The sequence below is a fragment of the Lactuca serriola genome, chromosome 4 (genome assembly GCF_051521515.1).
Source record: "Lactuca serriola cultivar US96UC23 chromosome 4, Lser_US96UC23_V15, whole genome shotgun sequence".
Taxonomy (NCBI): Eukaryota; Viridiplantae; Streptophyta; class Magnoliopsida; order Asterales; family Asteraceae; genus Lactuca; species Lactuca serriola.
This window is the reverse complement of record NC_136411.1, coordinates 348,856,376-348,872,599: the sequence shown is the minus strand read 5'-3', so window position 1 is coordinate 348,872,599 and position 16,224 is coordinate 348,856,376. Positions and strand designations below refer to the sequence as shown.

Genomic DNA, 16,224 nt, shown 5'->3' with positions numbered 1-16,224 from the left:
CCTGACTGGAGATTCTGGTTATAATATCAGGACTTTAACTATGTTGTTTAAATGAATTAAACAACCTGAATCGAATGACTCATAAAAAGCATATAAACGTTACATGTATAATAGTTATGAAAACCCAATCATCCTGAAATAATGATTGATTGTATATTCCTGAATTAGTATTCTTAACATGTATTTGAAAGTTGTATACCCTTGATTTGTTTTGAATCAAACCTTTGTTTCTTGTAAAACGGTGTATTCTAGTATACTTGAATCATGAATTAATGTTCTATGTATCATAAATTATACCTATTATAATTTATATGTACTTTCTGAATTGGTATTAACTGTTTTTGAATGTAACACCTTGCTCAACATATTACAAATGATATTTAAACTGATGAAATAACTTTTATATTAATATACATATACAATTATATATAAGTAAAATTTAAACGACATTCGGACAAATAACCGGTACTATAAGCCCACATCCAAACAAGGAAAAGGAGCGAGACTGAGTTATGAGTCCTAAGTCTTTTAAATCTTATTTATATAAATACATACATATATATATATATATATATATATATATATATATATATATATATATATATATATATATATATATATATGAATTTTGGGGAAAAATATAAGTTTATGTAAGAGTTTAACATTTTGAAGTATTTTTTTTATGAATTAATATCATTTTATCATAATTTCAAATCATTTGTTTGTAACACAAAAATTTCTTGTGTTAGACTTGTATTCCCCCGCCCCCCCCCCCCCCTAAAACTATAAAAATTATGAAAATATGAGGGTACGAACTCACTTGATAGATGGTGATTTGGACAGAGTTTCGTTTTCTAGAAATGAGTTTATTTGACAAAAAACCGGATTTAATCGGGCAGAGTTTCGACTAGAGAAAGTTGTTTTTCTTAGGAATCCCGGGGCTTCGAGGCTTGCTTAGGGTTTTAGACTTGATATCAGGGCTTTAGGGGTTGTAGGAAATTTTAAAGTGGTGAAAGAAGTGAAAAGAAATGGAAAATGGTGTGAAATATGTGAAAAATATGGATGGTCTCGCATGCCTTATATAGGCCGAAGCCTCGGATTCGAAGCAAGGAGAAACAGACGTGTGTTCGGACAAGTGGCGAGGGGGAGGGTTCGCTTCGGACAGCTGGCAAGGCGTGTCGGATCAGGAGTGGACCAGACTTTGGTTGAATCGGAAGAAGGCACGGTGCGAGCTCGGAAGCTCCAGCGTGCGAAGGGCGTGTCAGTTGCACACTGGACCGCAACTTCGATAGCGAAACATGCAATACAAGTCATGACGATGTTCTCACTATAAGGATTGAAAGTTTCATAACATCATCCCCATATTTTCCGATATGATTTTGTAGTCTTTAATTTTCTAAAATTTGCGACAGTTTATGGGGAATGGGAAAATTAACAAACACATGCCACATGGTGTTTTTCAGTTATTCAAGATTGCCTAGGCGCTCAAAACTAAAGGTGTTGGTTTGGTTGGATTGGTTCGATCTGATCCGATCAATTGAATCCAAATTGATTTCGGTTTTCAAAATGTGGATCCAAATAGTACAAACTAAATTCAAATACGATATGATCCAACCAAATTATAATTTGGCTGGAACTGACTTTTACAATTCGGTTTTCCAAAATCAAGACATTTTAATAAATACATAACTTTAGTATTAACCAACTTTAAAATAAAGACTTGTGACATCCCCAAAATCACGGCCATAAAAGACCGATTTTGTTTATGCTTTATAAAAATCAGAGTACTTCATTTTATAAAAAGGTTGCGGAATTTGTTCCCAGAAAAACATGGTAAATACGTTATTAAAACATTTTCGAAGAAACGTATTTATTTCATTTTAAAATGTTTGGGATGTCATCGTTAATACCGAAACATAAGCATAAACAGACTTACAATGATTTACACTAGTGATCTACATCTCTTTTAAATCTCTCAGTATAATGTCACTTCACTTCGTCACCTGTGATATACATAAACTGAGTGGGTCAGGTTGGGAAACCTGGTGAGTACATAGGGTTTTCAACCCACAATAATATAATTATTATGTTCAATCAAACAATCAACCCAATTACCCATCCCTATTATCTTCTTTACTCTTTAAGGATTTAACCTAAGAGTCATCTATCCTGCATTCGTTTATTCCGAAGTCCCTTACTTCCAGGGTTATGGGACTGGCACTAAATCCATAGCTGCCAATGTTCGTTCATAAAGCACTAATTCCATAGCTGCTATAGTCTATTCATCAGGTACTAAATCCATAGCTACCAGTCTTTATCTAATAGGTACTAAGTCCATAGCTACCAATGTTCAACAGGTACTAAGTCCATAGCTACCAATTCCTACAGGTACTAAATCCATAGCTACCAACGTCTAAAAGGTACTAAGTCCATAGCTACCGGTGTTTGTCCCATAGGCACTAAGTCTGTAGCTGCCAATGTATACTCACGTCATCTTCTATCTCTCATCATTCATCTACCCATCTCATACCCAACATTTTCGTATATATAAAATACGTATACAGTTTAAGTCCTTTAAAACATGTATAAAACGTTCAACCAGCATAGACAGCAAGTATTCAGATAATGTGCACACATAGCACGTAGTTTATATAAAATACTTCATATCTATGTGTAAGATGAAAGTAACTATGCACTCACTTGAGAAGGTGGTGACTCGGTACTCGGACAGCGCTTCGTTTACTTTAAAATAATTTCCTTCGACGAAACCTAGTATTATTACCACTAGATTTTAGTCCAATATTTACCGTGACTAATTATTAGTCTTATTATTATTATTATATAAGCGTTTAAACAATACTTTCCAACCACTATGTACAGACAGGGGCCAGACATAAAACACCGGAGGGCAGGACCATTTTGGCATATAGCACTTCTGAAATCCAACAACCCTATGCGGCCCTTTAAACCAGATTCCCCGTACCGCGAGTAGTTAAAAAGATATTATAACGACACTTATATAAGTCATAATAATAGCTCAAATATTTATTATAAATTTATAATAACAATACTAATTTTAAATATAAACTATATTTAAAATAGGGTAAGCATAACTTACTTACAAGGGGATTTTAGCTAGGAGTCAGGCTCTGTAGGGGCAGAACTTCGCCGCTGAATCTTTCTAAGAAAGATTCGTGCAGCGCTTCAGCGCTCACCTTACTATACTAAAACTACAGAAAGAGAAGTCGAATCACGAGGGACCGAAATGCTCGGGGGATAAGGAGAGAAAGACTCTTGAATCAAGAGAATGGTGCAAGAAATATGAGAGCCCAAGCCTCTTATTTATAGTAATTGAATTTACAAAAACTACCCTCCATAATTACTTAATGACCTTATAGTTATATAAACAACTAAACACCCCTTTATAATACTATTTTAAATAGATTTAATGATATTTGCATTAAACTAATGTCGAAAGAACTCAACATTAGTCTTATAATGACCGCATCGTCGATACCTTTCTAATGATATATACATATGTATATATATGTGTACGTATATATGATTTATACTTTATTTTAATACGTAAATATGCTATTATAATTTGTAACTCGTTCATACGAACTCCATTTTTGATGTTATTTATATCCACGCGTAGGTGGAGACGTACTCTACAACTTTCGTTTAGACTCCGTCGGCTAATTTTGACTTTATTTTTAAAGTTATATTTTTAACAAGTCGGGACAGGATTGGTCCGTTAAAATCTCATAACTTCTTCATCCGATGTCCATTTTCGTCTGTCTCTTTATTGTTACGCTACTAATAATGAGATCTTCAATTCTCGTTTAGGTTGTGTCGGCTAAAAATCGCTCGATCTAATATTCGAATTTCGGACTGTACACTACTAATCCGAAACTTCGAAAAATCGTAACTTCTTCATACGAAGTCAGATTTGGGCGTTCTTTTTATCGAAGTTCTTAGTTTAACATATTCTACGACTTTCGTTTAGAGCGCTAAATCTAAATCTCGCTCTATCATAAATTTACTATTTACGCTTCCCGGCGCCGTGCCGGTTCCGACGCGAAACTTCAACGGGTCATAACTTCTTCGTTATAACTCGGATTTCGGCGTTCTTTATATGTACGGAAACCCTGTGAAATATTCTACAACTTGGTTAAGATTATTTATTCTAAATAATCTTTTTGTCAAAAAGTCGTTTTCGACCCTTATTGCCTCTAAATTGACTAGCCCGGATCTGCAGGCGTTACAATTATCTCTCCCTTTGGATGATTACGTCCCGGAATCATCAACGAAACAGGGTCATATAATGACTCCATACGTCATCTCTTCATCCTAGGTAATAATTATAACTTCTACATTCCTTCAATTCTATCTCTTAAACTCATTGACTGTAAGAGTACTCGATCGTGCACCTGCTCTCTACCTCAGGTTAGACTCCAAATTATGACCTTCAAGTCACAATCTCGATCCTTGCTGGATACGGACTTGAGATAAGTTCTTTTATTACTACTATAGATCGATGTGTCATATTCTAATGACCTATCATCGTATGTTGCAACACTTAGACTTAGGTCTCTTAGAGTTAAATTCTAAAACAGACTATGCCTTCCTTCATGTTCTAATGTGATATAATCACACTTTAACATTAGGCATTTCTAGCCACCAACTTCTTTAACAACGAGTGCGATACTTCTATTGATCGCTTTGATTTCAACCGTTTGGTTTAAGTCGGACGCTACATCAAACTTGGTCCTCTGAGCCACACAACATACTCATCGTAGTCGGACTCGATTCGATATGACCACTAGGGTCGGAAATATCAACAATCTTCTTAGTCATTACCGAAATAATGGTAACAACACACTTGAATAAAACGAAATCAATTACTAGCTTCTTGGTAACCTTGTGACTTTCCCTGATCCAAGTGTGAGTCCTGTGCTTCCGGTAGTATAGGCCTCTACTACCATTCACACCTACTCATACTCGTCCCAAGTATTGTCTCGCAGTTTCCCAAGTCACCATGCAGCAAATCATACAATCATTCAACACATCAGATAACAAAACGAAGGTTTTATATTAATTCTTGAAACGATTACATAGGTGTTCAAGTTCACCCTAGACTATGCCTCTACTAGGCTACATCATACGAAACTATGGCTACTGCATAATCCGATCTTCGGGTAAGAAGTCCTCATTCTTGATTCCTCGCATGGTTCTCTGCTTCGTCGAGGATCATGTGAAATGCCCTTGGCCTTGGTGGCGTTTCTGGTCTTGCTGCTTTATTTTTCCTTGGGCAGTCTCTGGACATGTGCCCCTTGCCTCCACATCCGTAGCATACTTTGTCATTATGTGTGCAGTCTTTGGAATAGTGACCCGTCCTCCCACACTTGTAACAAGTCACTTCTTCGTTGCACTTCCCACCATGCTTCTTTTTGCATTTATCACACCATCTTGTTTCACCTCCATCTGCTCCTCCGAGTTTTGAGAATTTTCTTTCCTTGTTCGACCTCGAAGATCCCTCAAACTTTCGCTTCTCTCCTGCCTTATCTTTTTCTAGACCCTTTTCTCTTATCTGGGCCTCTACGTTCTTAGCTGCCCTAATAGCTGCTTTTAAGGTAGTTGCCATTTTGACCATTGGACCAAAGTCAGTGGGCAGTCCGTTAGCAAACCTATCAATCTTGGAGAGTTCAGTAGGCACCAAGTAGGGAAATAGCTTCATCCTCTCGGTAAATGCGGTGGCATACTCATCAACACTCATCTTCCCTTTCTTCAGGTTCTGAAAATCGTTGTTTAGGTCTATCAGATCTACCTCCGAGCAGTACTGCATTTTCAACTGTTCCAAAAACTCTTCCCACGACATCCTTAAGGCTTCTCCTCGTGGCATCGTATCTGCCAATAGCTTCCACCAGCTCAAGACTCCAGTTTTCAGTTGTCTTACTGCAAAGACAGTCTTCTGTTTCTCATTACAGCTGCAGCTCTCAAACACCATCTCCATCTCAGAGATCCAATCCATAACCTCAACCGGCTTTGGGCTTCCTGAGAGGCTTGGTGGTTTCGCACCCAAGAAGTTCTTGTACATCCGCCCATCCTTGTTGTTTCTCCCTTCTGGGCCATCCCTTTGCTCACCTTGAGTCCCAACTTGACTCACTTGGCGGCTGTAGTTCCCTTCCTCAAGATTGCTCGGGAATCAGTTCGGGTTGCTCAATGGGCATAGTAGGTTCGTCCCTATTCAACATTCGTCTCATTTCTTCCCTTTGTTCAGCCAACATAGCCCGAATCATGGCTTGAACTCCAACCATGGTGACTGGCTCAGGCGCAACTTCTTCTACAACAGGTATTTGCTGAACCACTGGGGGTTGGTTCCTGTTCCCATTTGCGTTTACGTTTCCGCTACGGGTCCTTACCATCTCGATCTATACACCGAATAAGGTGAATTTAGACCTTTACTTGACGTTTAAATCATCCTTATCACTCTGAAACATTTACATGCTAGTTCTAATACCGTAGTCGTACGTTTAGAATCCTAAACACATAAGGTTTCCAGATCCGGTCGGCAACAGACCATAGATCCGAACAATTAACAACATATCATGCACAAAGCATTTAGCACATAAAAGCATTTTAGGCACAATTCCTAAAATAAGCTAGTGCTCACACCTCACAATCATCGCTTAGCATTCTAAGTTTAAGTCTAGAAATAAATCCATATTCCTAGTTCGCTTAAACTAATGCTCTGATACCAACTGTGACATCCCCAAAATCACGGCCAGAAAAGACCGATTTTGTTTATGCTTTATAAAAATCAGAGTACTTCATTTTATAAAAAGGTTGCGGAATTTGTTCCCAGAAAAACATGGTAAATACGTTATTAAAACATTTTCGAAGAAACGTATTTATTTCATTTTAAAATGTTTGGGATGTCATCGTTAATACCGAAACATAAGCATAAACAGACTTACAATGATTTACACTAGTGATCTACATCTCTTTTAAATCTCTCAGTGTAATGTCACTTCACTTCGTCACCTGTGATATACATAAACTGAGTGGGTCAGGTTGGGAAACCTGGTGAGTACATAGGGTTTTCAACCCACAATAATATAATTATTATGTTCAATCAAACAATCAACCCAATTACCCATCCCTATTATCTTCTTTACTCTTTAAGGATTTAACCTAAGAGTCATCTATCCTGCATTCGTTTATTCCGAAGTCCCTTACTTCCAGGGTTATGGGACTGGCACTAAATCCATAGCTGCCAATGTTCGTTCATAAAGCACTAATTCCATAGCTGCTATAGTCTATTCATCGGGTACTAAATCCATAGCTACCAGTCTTTATCTAATAGGTACTAAGTCCATAGCTACCAATGTTCAACAGGTACTAAGTCCATAGCTACCAATTCCTACAGGTACTAAATCCATAGCTACCAACGTCTAAAAGGTACTAAGTCCATAGCTACCGGTGTTTGTCCCATAGGCACTAAGTCTGTAGCTGCCAATGTATACTCACGTCATCTTCTATCTCTCATCATTCATCTACCCATCTCATACCCAACATTTTCGTATATATAAAATACGTATACAGTTTAAGTCCTTTAAAACATGTATAAAACGTTCAACCAGCATAGACAGCAAGTATTCAGATAATGTGCACACATAGCACGTAGTTTATATAAAATACTTCATATCTATGTGTAAGATGAAAGTAACTATGCACTCACTTGAGAAGGTGGTGACTCGGTACTCGGACAGCGCTTCGTTTACTTTAAAATAATTTCCTTCGACGAAACCTAGTATTATTACCACTAGATTTTAGTCCAATATTTACCGTGACTAATTATTAGTCTTATTATTATTATTATATAAGCGTTTAAACAATACTTTCCAACCACTATGTACAGACAGGGGCCAGACATAAAACACCGGAGGGCAGGACCATTTTGGCATATAGCACTTCTGAAATCCAACAACCCTATGCGGCCCTTTAAACCAAATTCCCCGTACCGCGAGTAGTTAAAAAGATATTATAACGACACTTATATAAGTCATAATAATAGCTCAAATATTTATTATAAATTTATAATAACAATACTAATTTTAAATATAAACTATATTTAAAATAGGGTAAGCATAACTTACTTACAAGGGGATTTTAGCTAGGAGTCGGGCTCTGTAGGGGCAGAACTTCGTCGCTGAATCTTTTTAAGAAAGATTCGTGCAGCGCTTCAGCGCTCACCTTACTATACTAAAACTACAGAAAGAGAAGTCGAATCACGAGGGACCGAAATGCTCGGGGGATAAGGAGAGAAAGACTCTTGAATCAAGAGAATGGTGCAAGAAATATGAGAGTCCAAACATCTTATTTATAGTAATTGAATTTACAAAAACTACCCTCCATAATTACTTAATGACCTTATAGTTATATAAACAACTAAACACCCCTTTATAATACTATTTTAAATAGATTTAATGATATTTGCATTAAACTAATGTCGAAAGAACTCAACATTAGTCTTATAATGACCGCATCGTCGATACCTTTCTAATGATATATACATATGTATATATATGTGTACGTATATATGATTTATACTTTATTTTAATACGTAAATATGCTATTATAATTTGTAACTCGTTCATACGAACTCCGTTTTTGACGTTATTTATATCCACGCGTAGGTGGAGACGTACACTACAACTTTCGTTTAGACTCCGTCGGCTAATTTTGACTTTATTTTTAAAGTTATATTTTTAACAAGTCGGGACAGGATTGGTCCGTTAAAATCTCATAACTTCTTCATCCGATGTCCATTTTCGTCTGTCTCTTTATTGTTACGCTACTAATAATGAGATCTTCAATTCTCGTTTAGGTTGTGTCGGCTAAAAATCGCTCGATCTAATATTCGAATTTCGGACTGTACACTACTAATCCGAAACTTCGAAAAATCGTAACTTCTTCATACGAAGTCAGATTTGGGCGTTCTTTTTATCGAAGTTCTTAGTTTAACATATTCTACGACTTTCGTTTAGAGCGCTAAATCTAAATCTCGCTCTATCATAAATTTACTATTTACGCTTCCCGGCGCCGTGCCGGTTCCGACGCGAAACTTCGACGGGTCATAACTTCTTCGTTATAACTCGGATTTCGGCGTTCTTTATATGTACGGAAACCCTGTGACATATTCTACAACTTGGTTAAGATTATTTATTCTAAATAATCTTTTTGTCGAAAAGTCGTTTTCGACCCCTATTGCCTCTAAATTGACTAGCTCGGATATGCAGACGTTACAAAACTATAGAAAATTGTTTAATTATTCGTGAATGAAATTTGTAAAAACCACCATGAAGAATATAATATAGCTTACTATTTTATGGACCAAAAACTTTTGATAAGAAATATATATATTAAAGTATTATAATAGATGAACAATTTTAATCTATTAAAAAATAATTTTATAAATATATAAATTATTAAGGATATATATTAAAAATGACAAAATAATAAAATGTTACTCCGTTTTTTTCAGACTATTTAATTTTTATTTTATAAACCAAAACGAATCTGCAATCCAAAATAAATAATTCATTTTCGTTGAAAACCAACATTGGAATCCAAATATTTGAATCAAATAGCTGGATCCAAATTGTCGGCTTTACCCAAATATTGAATAACCCTACTCAAACGACATTTTCCATGTATACAAATTCGCTATTTTTTCTTTTCTTTTTAAATTATCTTTCATAAAATAATCGATTAAAATCTTGTTCTGATCGATTCACGTGTTAAGTTTAAGTTTATGTTCTCCCATAAATATCTCTTTTTTCTAATTTAAGAGGATTCAATTTTATATTAAAATGTCAATATTGGAATTATGTTTTCTGTTCTTTGTGATCGTTTATTCAATTGATACTTTTTTTTTCATGGCATGAGATCACCGGATGTTATTAACTCCTTAATGGGCCATGTGTATTGGCCTAATAACATACATTTCAACTAAGCCATTTAAAGGGGTCACTTTCAATAAACCACGTAAATTAGTCATAATAACAAATATCCCATTATATAAATTCAAAAGGATAAAAAAGATATTGAAATGTTATTAGATAGAGAGATCTTTAATAGATAAAAAAAATGAAAGAACAGCAATATTACTTTTGAATTTGAAAATAGAATGTGAACATTTAAAATGAATTTATTTTAAGATATGTGTTAGGTTGACATTGATGAATATTGTCCCTTTTATGTTAATATCAAATGGCCCACAAATGATTCTTGTATGGTAAATTTCATGTTACAGTTAATGCTCATTTTTTTTTATTACTATTATATATGGAAATTGTAGTTGGTAAAAATAAAGTTTTTACTTTCCTTGCATACATAGAGATTTAATAGAATCAGTTTAAAAGAGTATTTTTATTATTATTTGTAGGATTACCAACTTTTGGTGCTCCCAATACTCCAATAGTCCCTTGGTCTTGGTTTTGTTTAGGTTTGTTTTCATAAAATGCCAACTACATTGACTTGCTATTTAAATAAAAATTTAAAGAGTATATATATATATATATATATATATATATATATATATATATATATATATATATATATATATATATATATATAATTTTTTTTAAACGGCAAACTAATATAATCTTGATTACCATCTATCAAATAATCACGTAAACGTAGAAATCAATAACATTAATTTTAGGATAAATTATCACCGATGATGGTGATTAGATGGTTTAGGGTTCGACCTAAGAACAAAAAGAAATATGATTGGGGAGACGGGGGAAAGAGTTAGGGAACGCAGGGATAGGTAGGGATGAGCATCGGAACCGGGTACCCGTTTTTGGAACCGGAACCGCCTCGGAACTGCCGGTTTTGGAACTGGAACTGCCTTAAACGGTTCCGGTTCTGGTTCCTAAAGTTATGGAACCACCTTAAGCGGTTCCAGTTTCAATTCTCATTTTTTCGGAACCGGTTATATATATATATATATATATATATATATATATATATATATATATATATATATAGAGAGAGAGAGAGAGAGAGAGAGAGAGTTAGGTTCAAATGTTTTCAGTATCTATTGTGTGCATGTATGATTGATTCTGGACCAATCATTTTAGTTATTTTAAGAAAGTAATTAATGCATATTAAATGTTGAAGATGTAATTAATATCCATTATATCTAATATACATTAATTATTTTCTTAAAATAACTAAAATGATTGGTCCAGAATCAATCATACATGCACACAATAGATAGTGGAAACAAAATAACATAACCCTATATATATATATATATATATGTATATATGTGTGTGTGTGTTACTTAGACCGGTTTAGAATATATTGGTCTGATTTTGTCCCTCTTTGGTCTGAATTGATTCGATTTGGATCGAACTAAGTTGCGGTTTTATCGAAAAAAGTTAACAAAGTTAATTTAACCGAGTTACCCGCTCCCGGAACCGAAATCGCCGGTTCCGGGACTGGTTCCAAAAATTTAAGAACCGCCTATAGCGATTCCGGTTCTAACTTTCTAGGAACCGCTGGTTACGGTTCTCGTTAAATGAGGCCGGTACCCGTCTATGCTCATCCCTAGGGATAGGTCACACCTTATTTACTTTAAAATGTAAATAATAAAAATATTTAAAAAATCAAAAACATAAAAAAAAATCTTTTTATATTTTGGTAAGGATGAAATGTGCAACAAAATAAATTTTAAAAAATCATTCCAAATAAAAAAAAGTTAAAAGAAACATCCATGTTGTTAATTTTATAACAATGTTTGAACATGAATCTAAATGGAAGACAATATCAATTTTTTTAAAATAATTTTTTTTGAGTTTTTTCTTACAAAACTAATTGTACTTGTCTTTTCACATTAAAAAATTTAGTGGGACCCAAATGAGAAAATTGGTGAAACTTGGTGTTAAATTAATAACAAATGAGAGACAAGAAATCCTACTTCTAAACACATTGCAAATTTGCAATCAACACTATCTTTAAATAAACGTACAAACACCTACCTTTCACTTTCATCATAAATACACATCTCTCTCTAGAAAATTACATTTTTTTTTATTTCTCCCTAATAATTTATATATGACCGAAATAATACGAAGAAACCGAAGGAAACTTGTCAAGTGCATGAAGGACGTCTTTCATGTGCGGTCTTTTCTGTGGTATTGGAGATATACAGTTATAACCTAATCTCAAGATTGCCAACAAAGACTCCTCTTTCCCTTCCATGTCACCACGAATAGCCACATCAACCATTCTTAACACCTTAATTTTCTCTTCATCGGTTAATGTGGAACTCCACGTCATACTAGCGGGCCCAAATTCGTCAGAAGCAATGACCTTACCCGTCAGTAGTTCTAGCAACACCACACCATATGAGAACACGTCCCACTTAGTAGTAGGTTTCAGACTTCTTAGTGATTCAGGGGCATAATAGGGTGATATGCACCCTATTGCACTAGGGCTTGGGCTAGGGTTTGACCCAACAGTTACATCCTGGAAGCTGTCTCGGGATGCGGTAGACCGTTTGCTACCAAAATTCCGAGATGAGCTTCCAACCTTGCAACTGTTTTCGCCTACCACTAGCCTTTCAAGCCCAAAATCTCCAATTTTAGGCTCCATATCCGAGCCTAACAAAATGTTACTCGGTTTGAGATTCCCGTGTACTTGTTTTTTGTCATGGATATACATTAGCCCACGAGCTGTGCCTTTCGCTATCTTGAGCCTCACATCCCAAGGTAAAGGACAAGGTGAAGATCCAACTTTTCCTGCATAATGGTGAAGTGGTAATTATGAAAAGGTTTACATTTAAATAGATAAAAGACAAGGGGGAGATGTGTCATTTTCAATATAGTGACCACTTTGAAGTGCAATTTTGATACTCTATATAAAGATCTTTTGGACACGTCAATTGCTACAATACGCCATGGGGTAAGAGTTAAGCGCTACGTGACAGTTGACTTGTTGTGTACCACTCGGTGCATTTATATAACAAAGGCGTCTGTTACAACTACTCCACCATCCACCGTCAGCTCACCTTAGTCAACCACAATATCTAATTGCTAGCCTACGCATGTACATTTGCATGTACATGTTGATCTCATCATTCTAAAAAATGCATTAGTTTTTATTAAATGCTAGTAGAAATTGTGGTTAGGCATAGTAGCTATCGGAAACAAATTATTTTTAAATATTATTATTATTACTATTATTATTATTATTATTATTATTATTATTATTATTATTATTATTATTATTAATGTACACTACAATATAGTCCACAAACGATCAAGTATCATTAAGTTAGATAACCTAATAAACATCATATAATATTATTTTATTTTAAGTGAATATTATCCCATATTTTTGTGAAATTTGTCAAAAGTAATGTCAAATAATAGAAAGCATAAAAGACATTACTTTTAGCATATAATACACTCTTTAATCAATATCTTAACAAAATCTAACCTCGGATCCAACTGTCTACTTTTCCCCTTTTGCCAAAAGACTATATGGCTATATGCTAATGTGCATGTTCTTGGATGCTAACATGCACGTCACAAGACTAATTTTATATATTCCTACACTTGCACCAAAAAGAAAAATAACAAGTAATACTATTTTTTTATAGTTACACGAACTTTATAAAATGTTAATTAAAAAGATATTTAATAACATTTTTATAACTTGGATTAATTGCATAAATTTTTACCAATTTCTATAGTACCTACTTTTTTCTTTACAATCTAAATTTATTCTTATACTATGTTTTTTATTTTGAAAAAGTGATTAAAATGTTATATCTTTTATACAAATAACATTTCATGCTTATCCACATAAAATACATAATAGTTTACATAAAAAATGTTCAAAATATTATTTTAATATTATATTTTTATATAATTAAACATTTGATAATTGTTAATTAAATCAATTTGGTTGAGCAAAGTATATCAAAGTGTATAAATCAGTCAGATCTGTCTGACTCAAGAATTAGACCCAGTCTCTTAAGCCCTAAAGTCTAACTTATATTATTATTTTTTTATAGAATTTTAATTATAAAATTTATAAACTACAAAAGATTAAAAAAATTAGAAGACTTACGATAACGTGCATTTGCTAAGCTACCATGAGGAACGTAGTCGTAGATCACAAGCTTTTCATCCGAACCCCAATAAAACCCACGGATCCGAACCAAATTCGGGTGAACCAATTTGGCAATGACCCGGACCTGGTTCTCGAAATCCCTGAACCGCTCTAAACCGCTTTCGCCGATCCGGCGAACGGCCAACGCCGTCCCGTCCTCCAGCACCGCCTTGTATATAATACTCGACCCGGAGGCGCCGAGTATATACGCCGACGCCTTCAACAGTGTCTCAAGCTCTAACTCCTTATCGCCGCCGTCAACCGTCACTAGCTCGCCTTTAGTCTCGACTTCTTTCCTAACTGAATTGTCGTGTTTGCTTTTCTGGGCTGTCGCCGGTGACACTTCGTTGTCCTCGCTTTCGGAGGTTGAACTTTCGTTTGATGATTCTTCGTCTTCTGTGACTCTTGTCTTCGTTAAGCATGGCCATGAACGTAACCATTTGTGTTCTTGATCTTCCGACGACGACGCCCAGTCGTATTCTTTGTTGCCGACGTTGCCGTGTTTTTTATTGCTCTCTGATGCTACCCTTTTGCGTTTTTTCAATATGTAGATGAAAATCGCGGCTAATATTGCTATCCCGGCGATGTCTCCGACAACGATTCCGACGATTGTGCTGGTTTTGAAACCGGTTCTTGAAGATGCATTTGAGTTGTTTGATGAATTGCTTGAACGAGATGAGTCTGCGGTTTTGGGTATGGCGGCTATCGCCGGAGGTGATGTTGGTGAGGAGATGTTGGGTAGTGTGGAAGCGGAGGAAGGGATTAAACATAAATTGTCTAATGGCTTCCCACAAAGCTGTGAATTTCCGGCGAAGGATCTTTCGTTTTGATTGAAGAAAACACTGGATTCCGGAATTGATCCAGTAAGATTGTTGAACGACAAATCAACGGTTGCATTCGTCGGAATTTTGTTCGCGAATTCCGGTGGAATCTCTCCGGAGATATTGTTGTGAGAAACGTTAAAGTAAACAAGATCACCACTCCCAAAATCTTTAGGTAATGACCCATTGATGAAATTCGCAGACAGATCTAGAAATTTCAACGAATCAAACCCATTCGGAATCTTCCCATGAAGATAATTATTCTTCAATGAAACCACCGTCAAGTTCCGAAGACCACCGAGACTCTCCGGCAACTCCCCCGTCAACGAATTCCCCGAACCGTTCAGAAACTGCAACCCCACCCACCCTCTAACAAACTCCCGAAGCTCACCGGAGATCAAATTATTCGAAAAATCAAGAAACGTAAGCTCCGAAGCATTATACAACGACAAAGGAATAGACCCATTGATCGAATTATTCGACAAATCAAGGTTTCTCAAGTACTGAATCAATCCGAGATTGGCGGGAATTGAAGCAGTAAGTTTCGAATTAGGAAGCGACAACCCGGTGACACGGTGGTCAGCGGAGGAATCGCCGACATTCCCACAGCGGACACCTTTCCATGAACATGGCGACTCATCGGAGTAATTCCAGGTGTCTAAAACCCCTAAAGGATCATTCAAAACAGAGTATTTGAAAGAAAGCAACAAAACCCCATCTGTAGTTAACCCAAATGATCGATTAACTAGAAACAACACAAGAATCGAAAGGCATAAATGGAGTTTGACCATGGCGATTATGGCGATTTACTGTAGCAATCCAGCATGCTTGTTCTTTGTTGAGAGAGAGAGAGAGAGAGAGAGAGAGAGAGAGAATATTAAGTGAGATTTATGACAAGAAGAGGGGAGGCCATGTGAGGGGGAGTTAATAAGTAAAATAATGAAGGACACAGGGGCACACAGCTCACATTAAGAACTTAATTAGACTACAAATTCACAAACCAATATGCTCTGTGAAATTCAGACCTTTTATGACAAAATAAACAAATGGGTTTAATGTGCATTGAGACTTGTGTATACATCTGGATAACATTTTAAGCATAAATGTATTCTGTTTATTGGTTAAACTAATAGGGTTAAAGGAGTTTTGAGATTATAAATGGCAAAGTTTATATAGAGTAGTGAAGTATAGAAAAGTGTAAGATACT

At 35.5% G+C, this 16,224-nt stretch overlaps 1 protein-coding gene across 1 annotated transcript; it reads right to left on the bottom strand.

Moving 5' to 3' along the window:
* Positions 1 to 11,943: 11,943 nt before the first annotated feature.
* Positions 11,944 to 15,925, bottom strand: LOC145097555 (putative LRR receptor-like serine/threonine-protein kinase At4g37250). The gene is made up of 2 exons (XM_079035124.1): positions 14,155 to 15,925; positions 11,944 to 12,818 (listed from the first exon to the last, which is right to left on the bottom strand). Exons 1-2 carry the CDS (start codon positions 15,806 to 15,808, stop codon positions 12,127 to 12,129), a joined length of 2,346 nt encoding a protein of 781 aa, XP_078891250.1. The 5' UTR covers positions 15,809 to 15,925; the 3' UTR covers positions 11,944 to 12,126.
* Between the last annotated feature and the right edge of the window lie 299 nt (positions 15,926 to 16,224).

Excerpts from the sequence above, each read along its gene's own strand:
- LOC145097555 (XM_079035124.1), bottom strand. The coding sequence starts at position 15,808 with ATGGTCAAACTCCATTTATGCCTTTCGATTCTTGTGTTGTTTCTAGTT. Across the intron at positions 12,819-14,154 it reads CTTAGCAAATGCACGTTATC|GAAAAGTTGGATCTTCACCT; the intron begins GTAAGTCTTCTA and ends ACCATTATGCAG.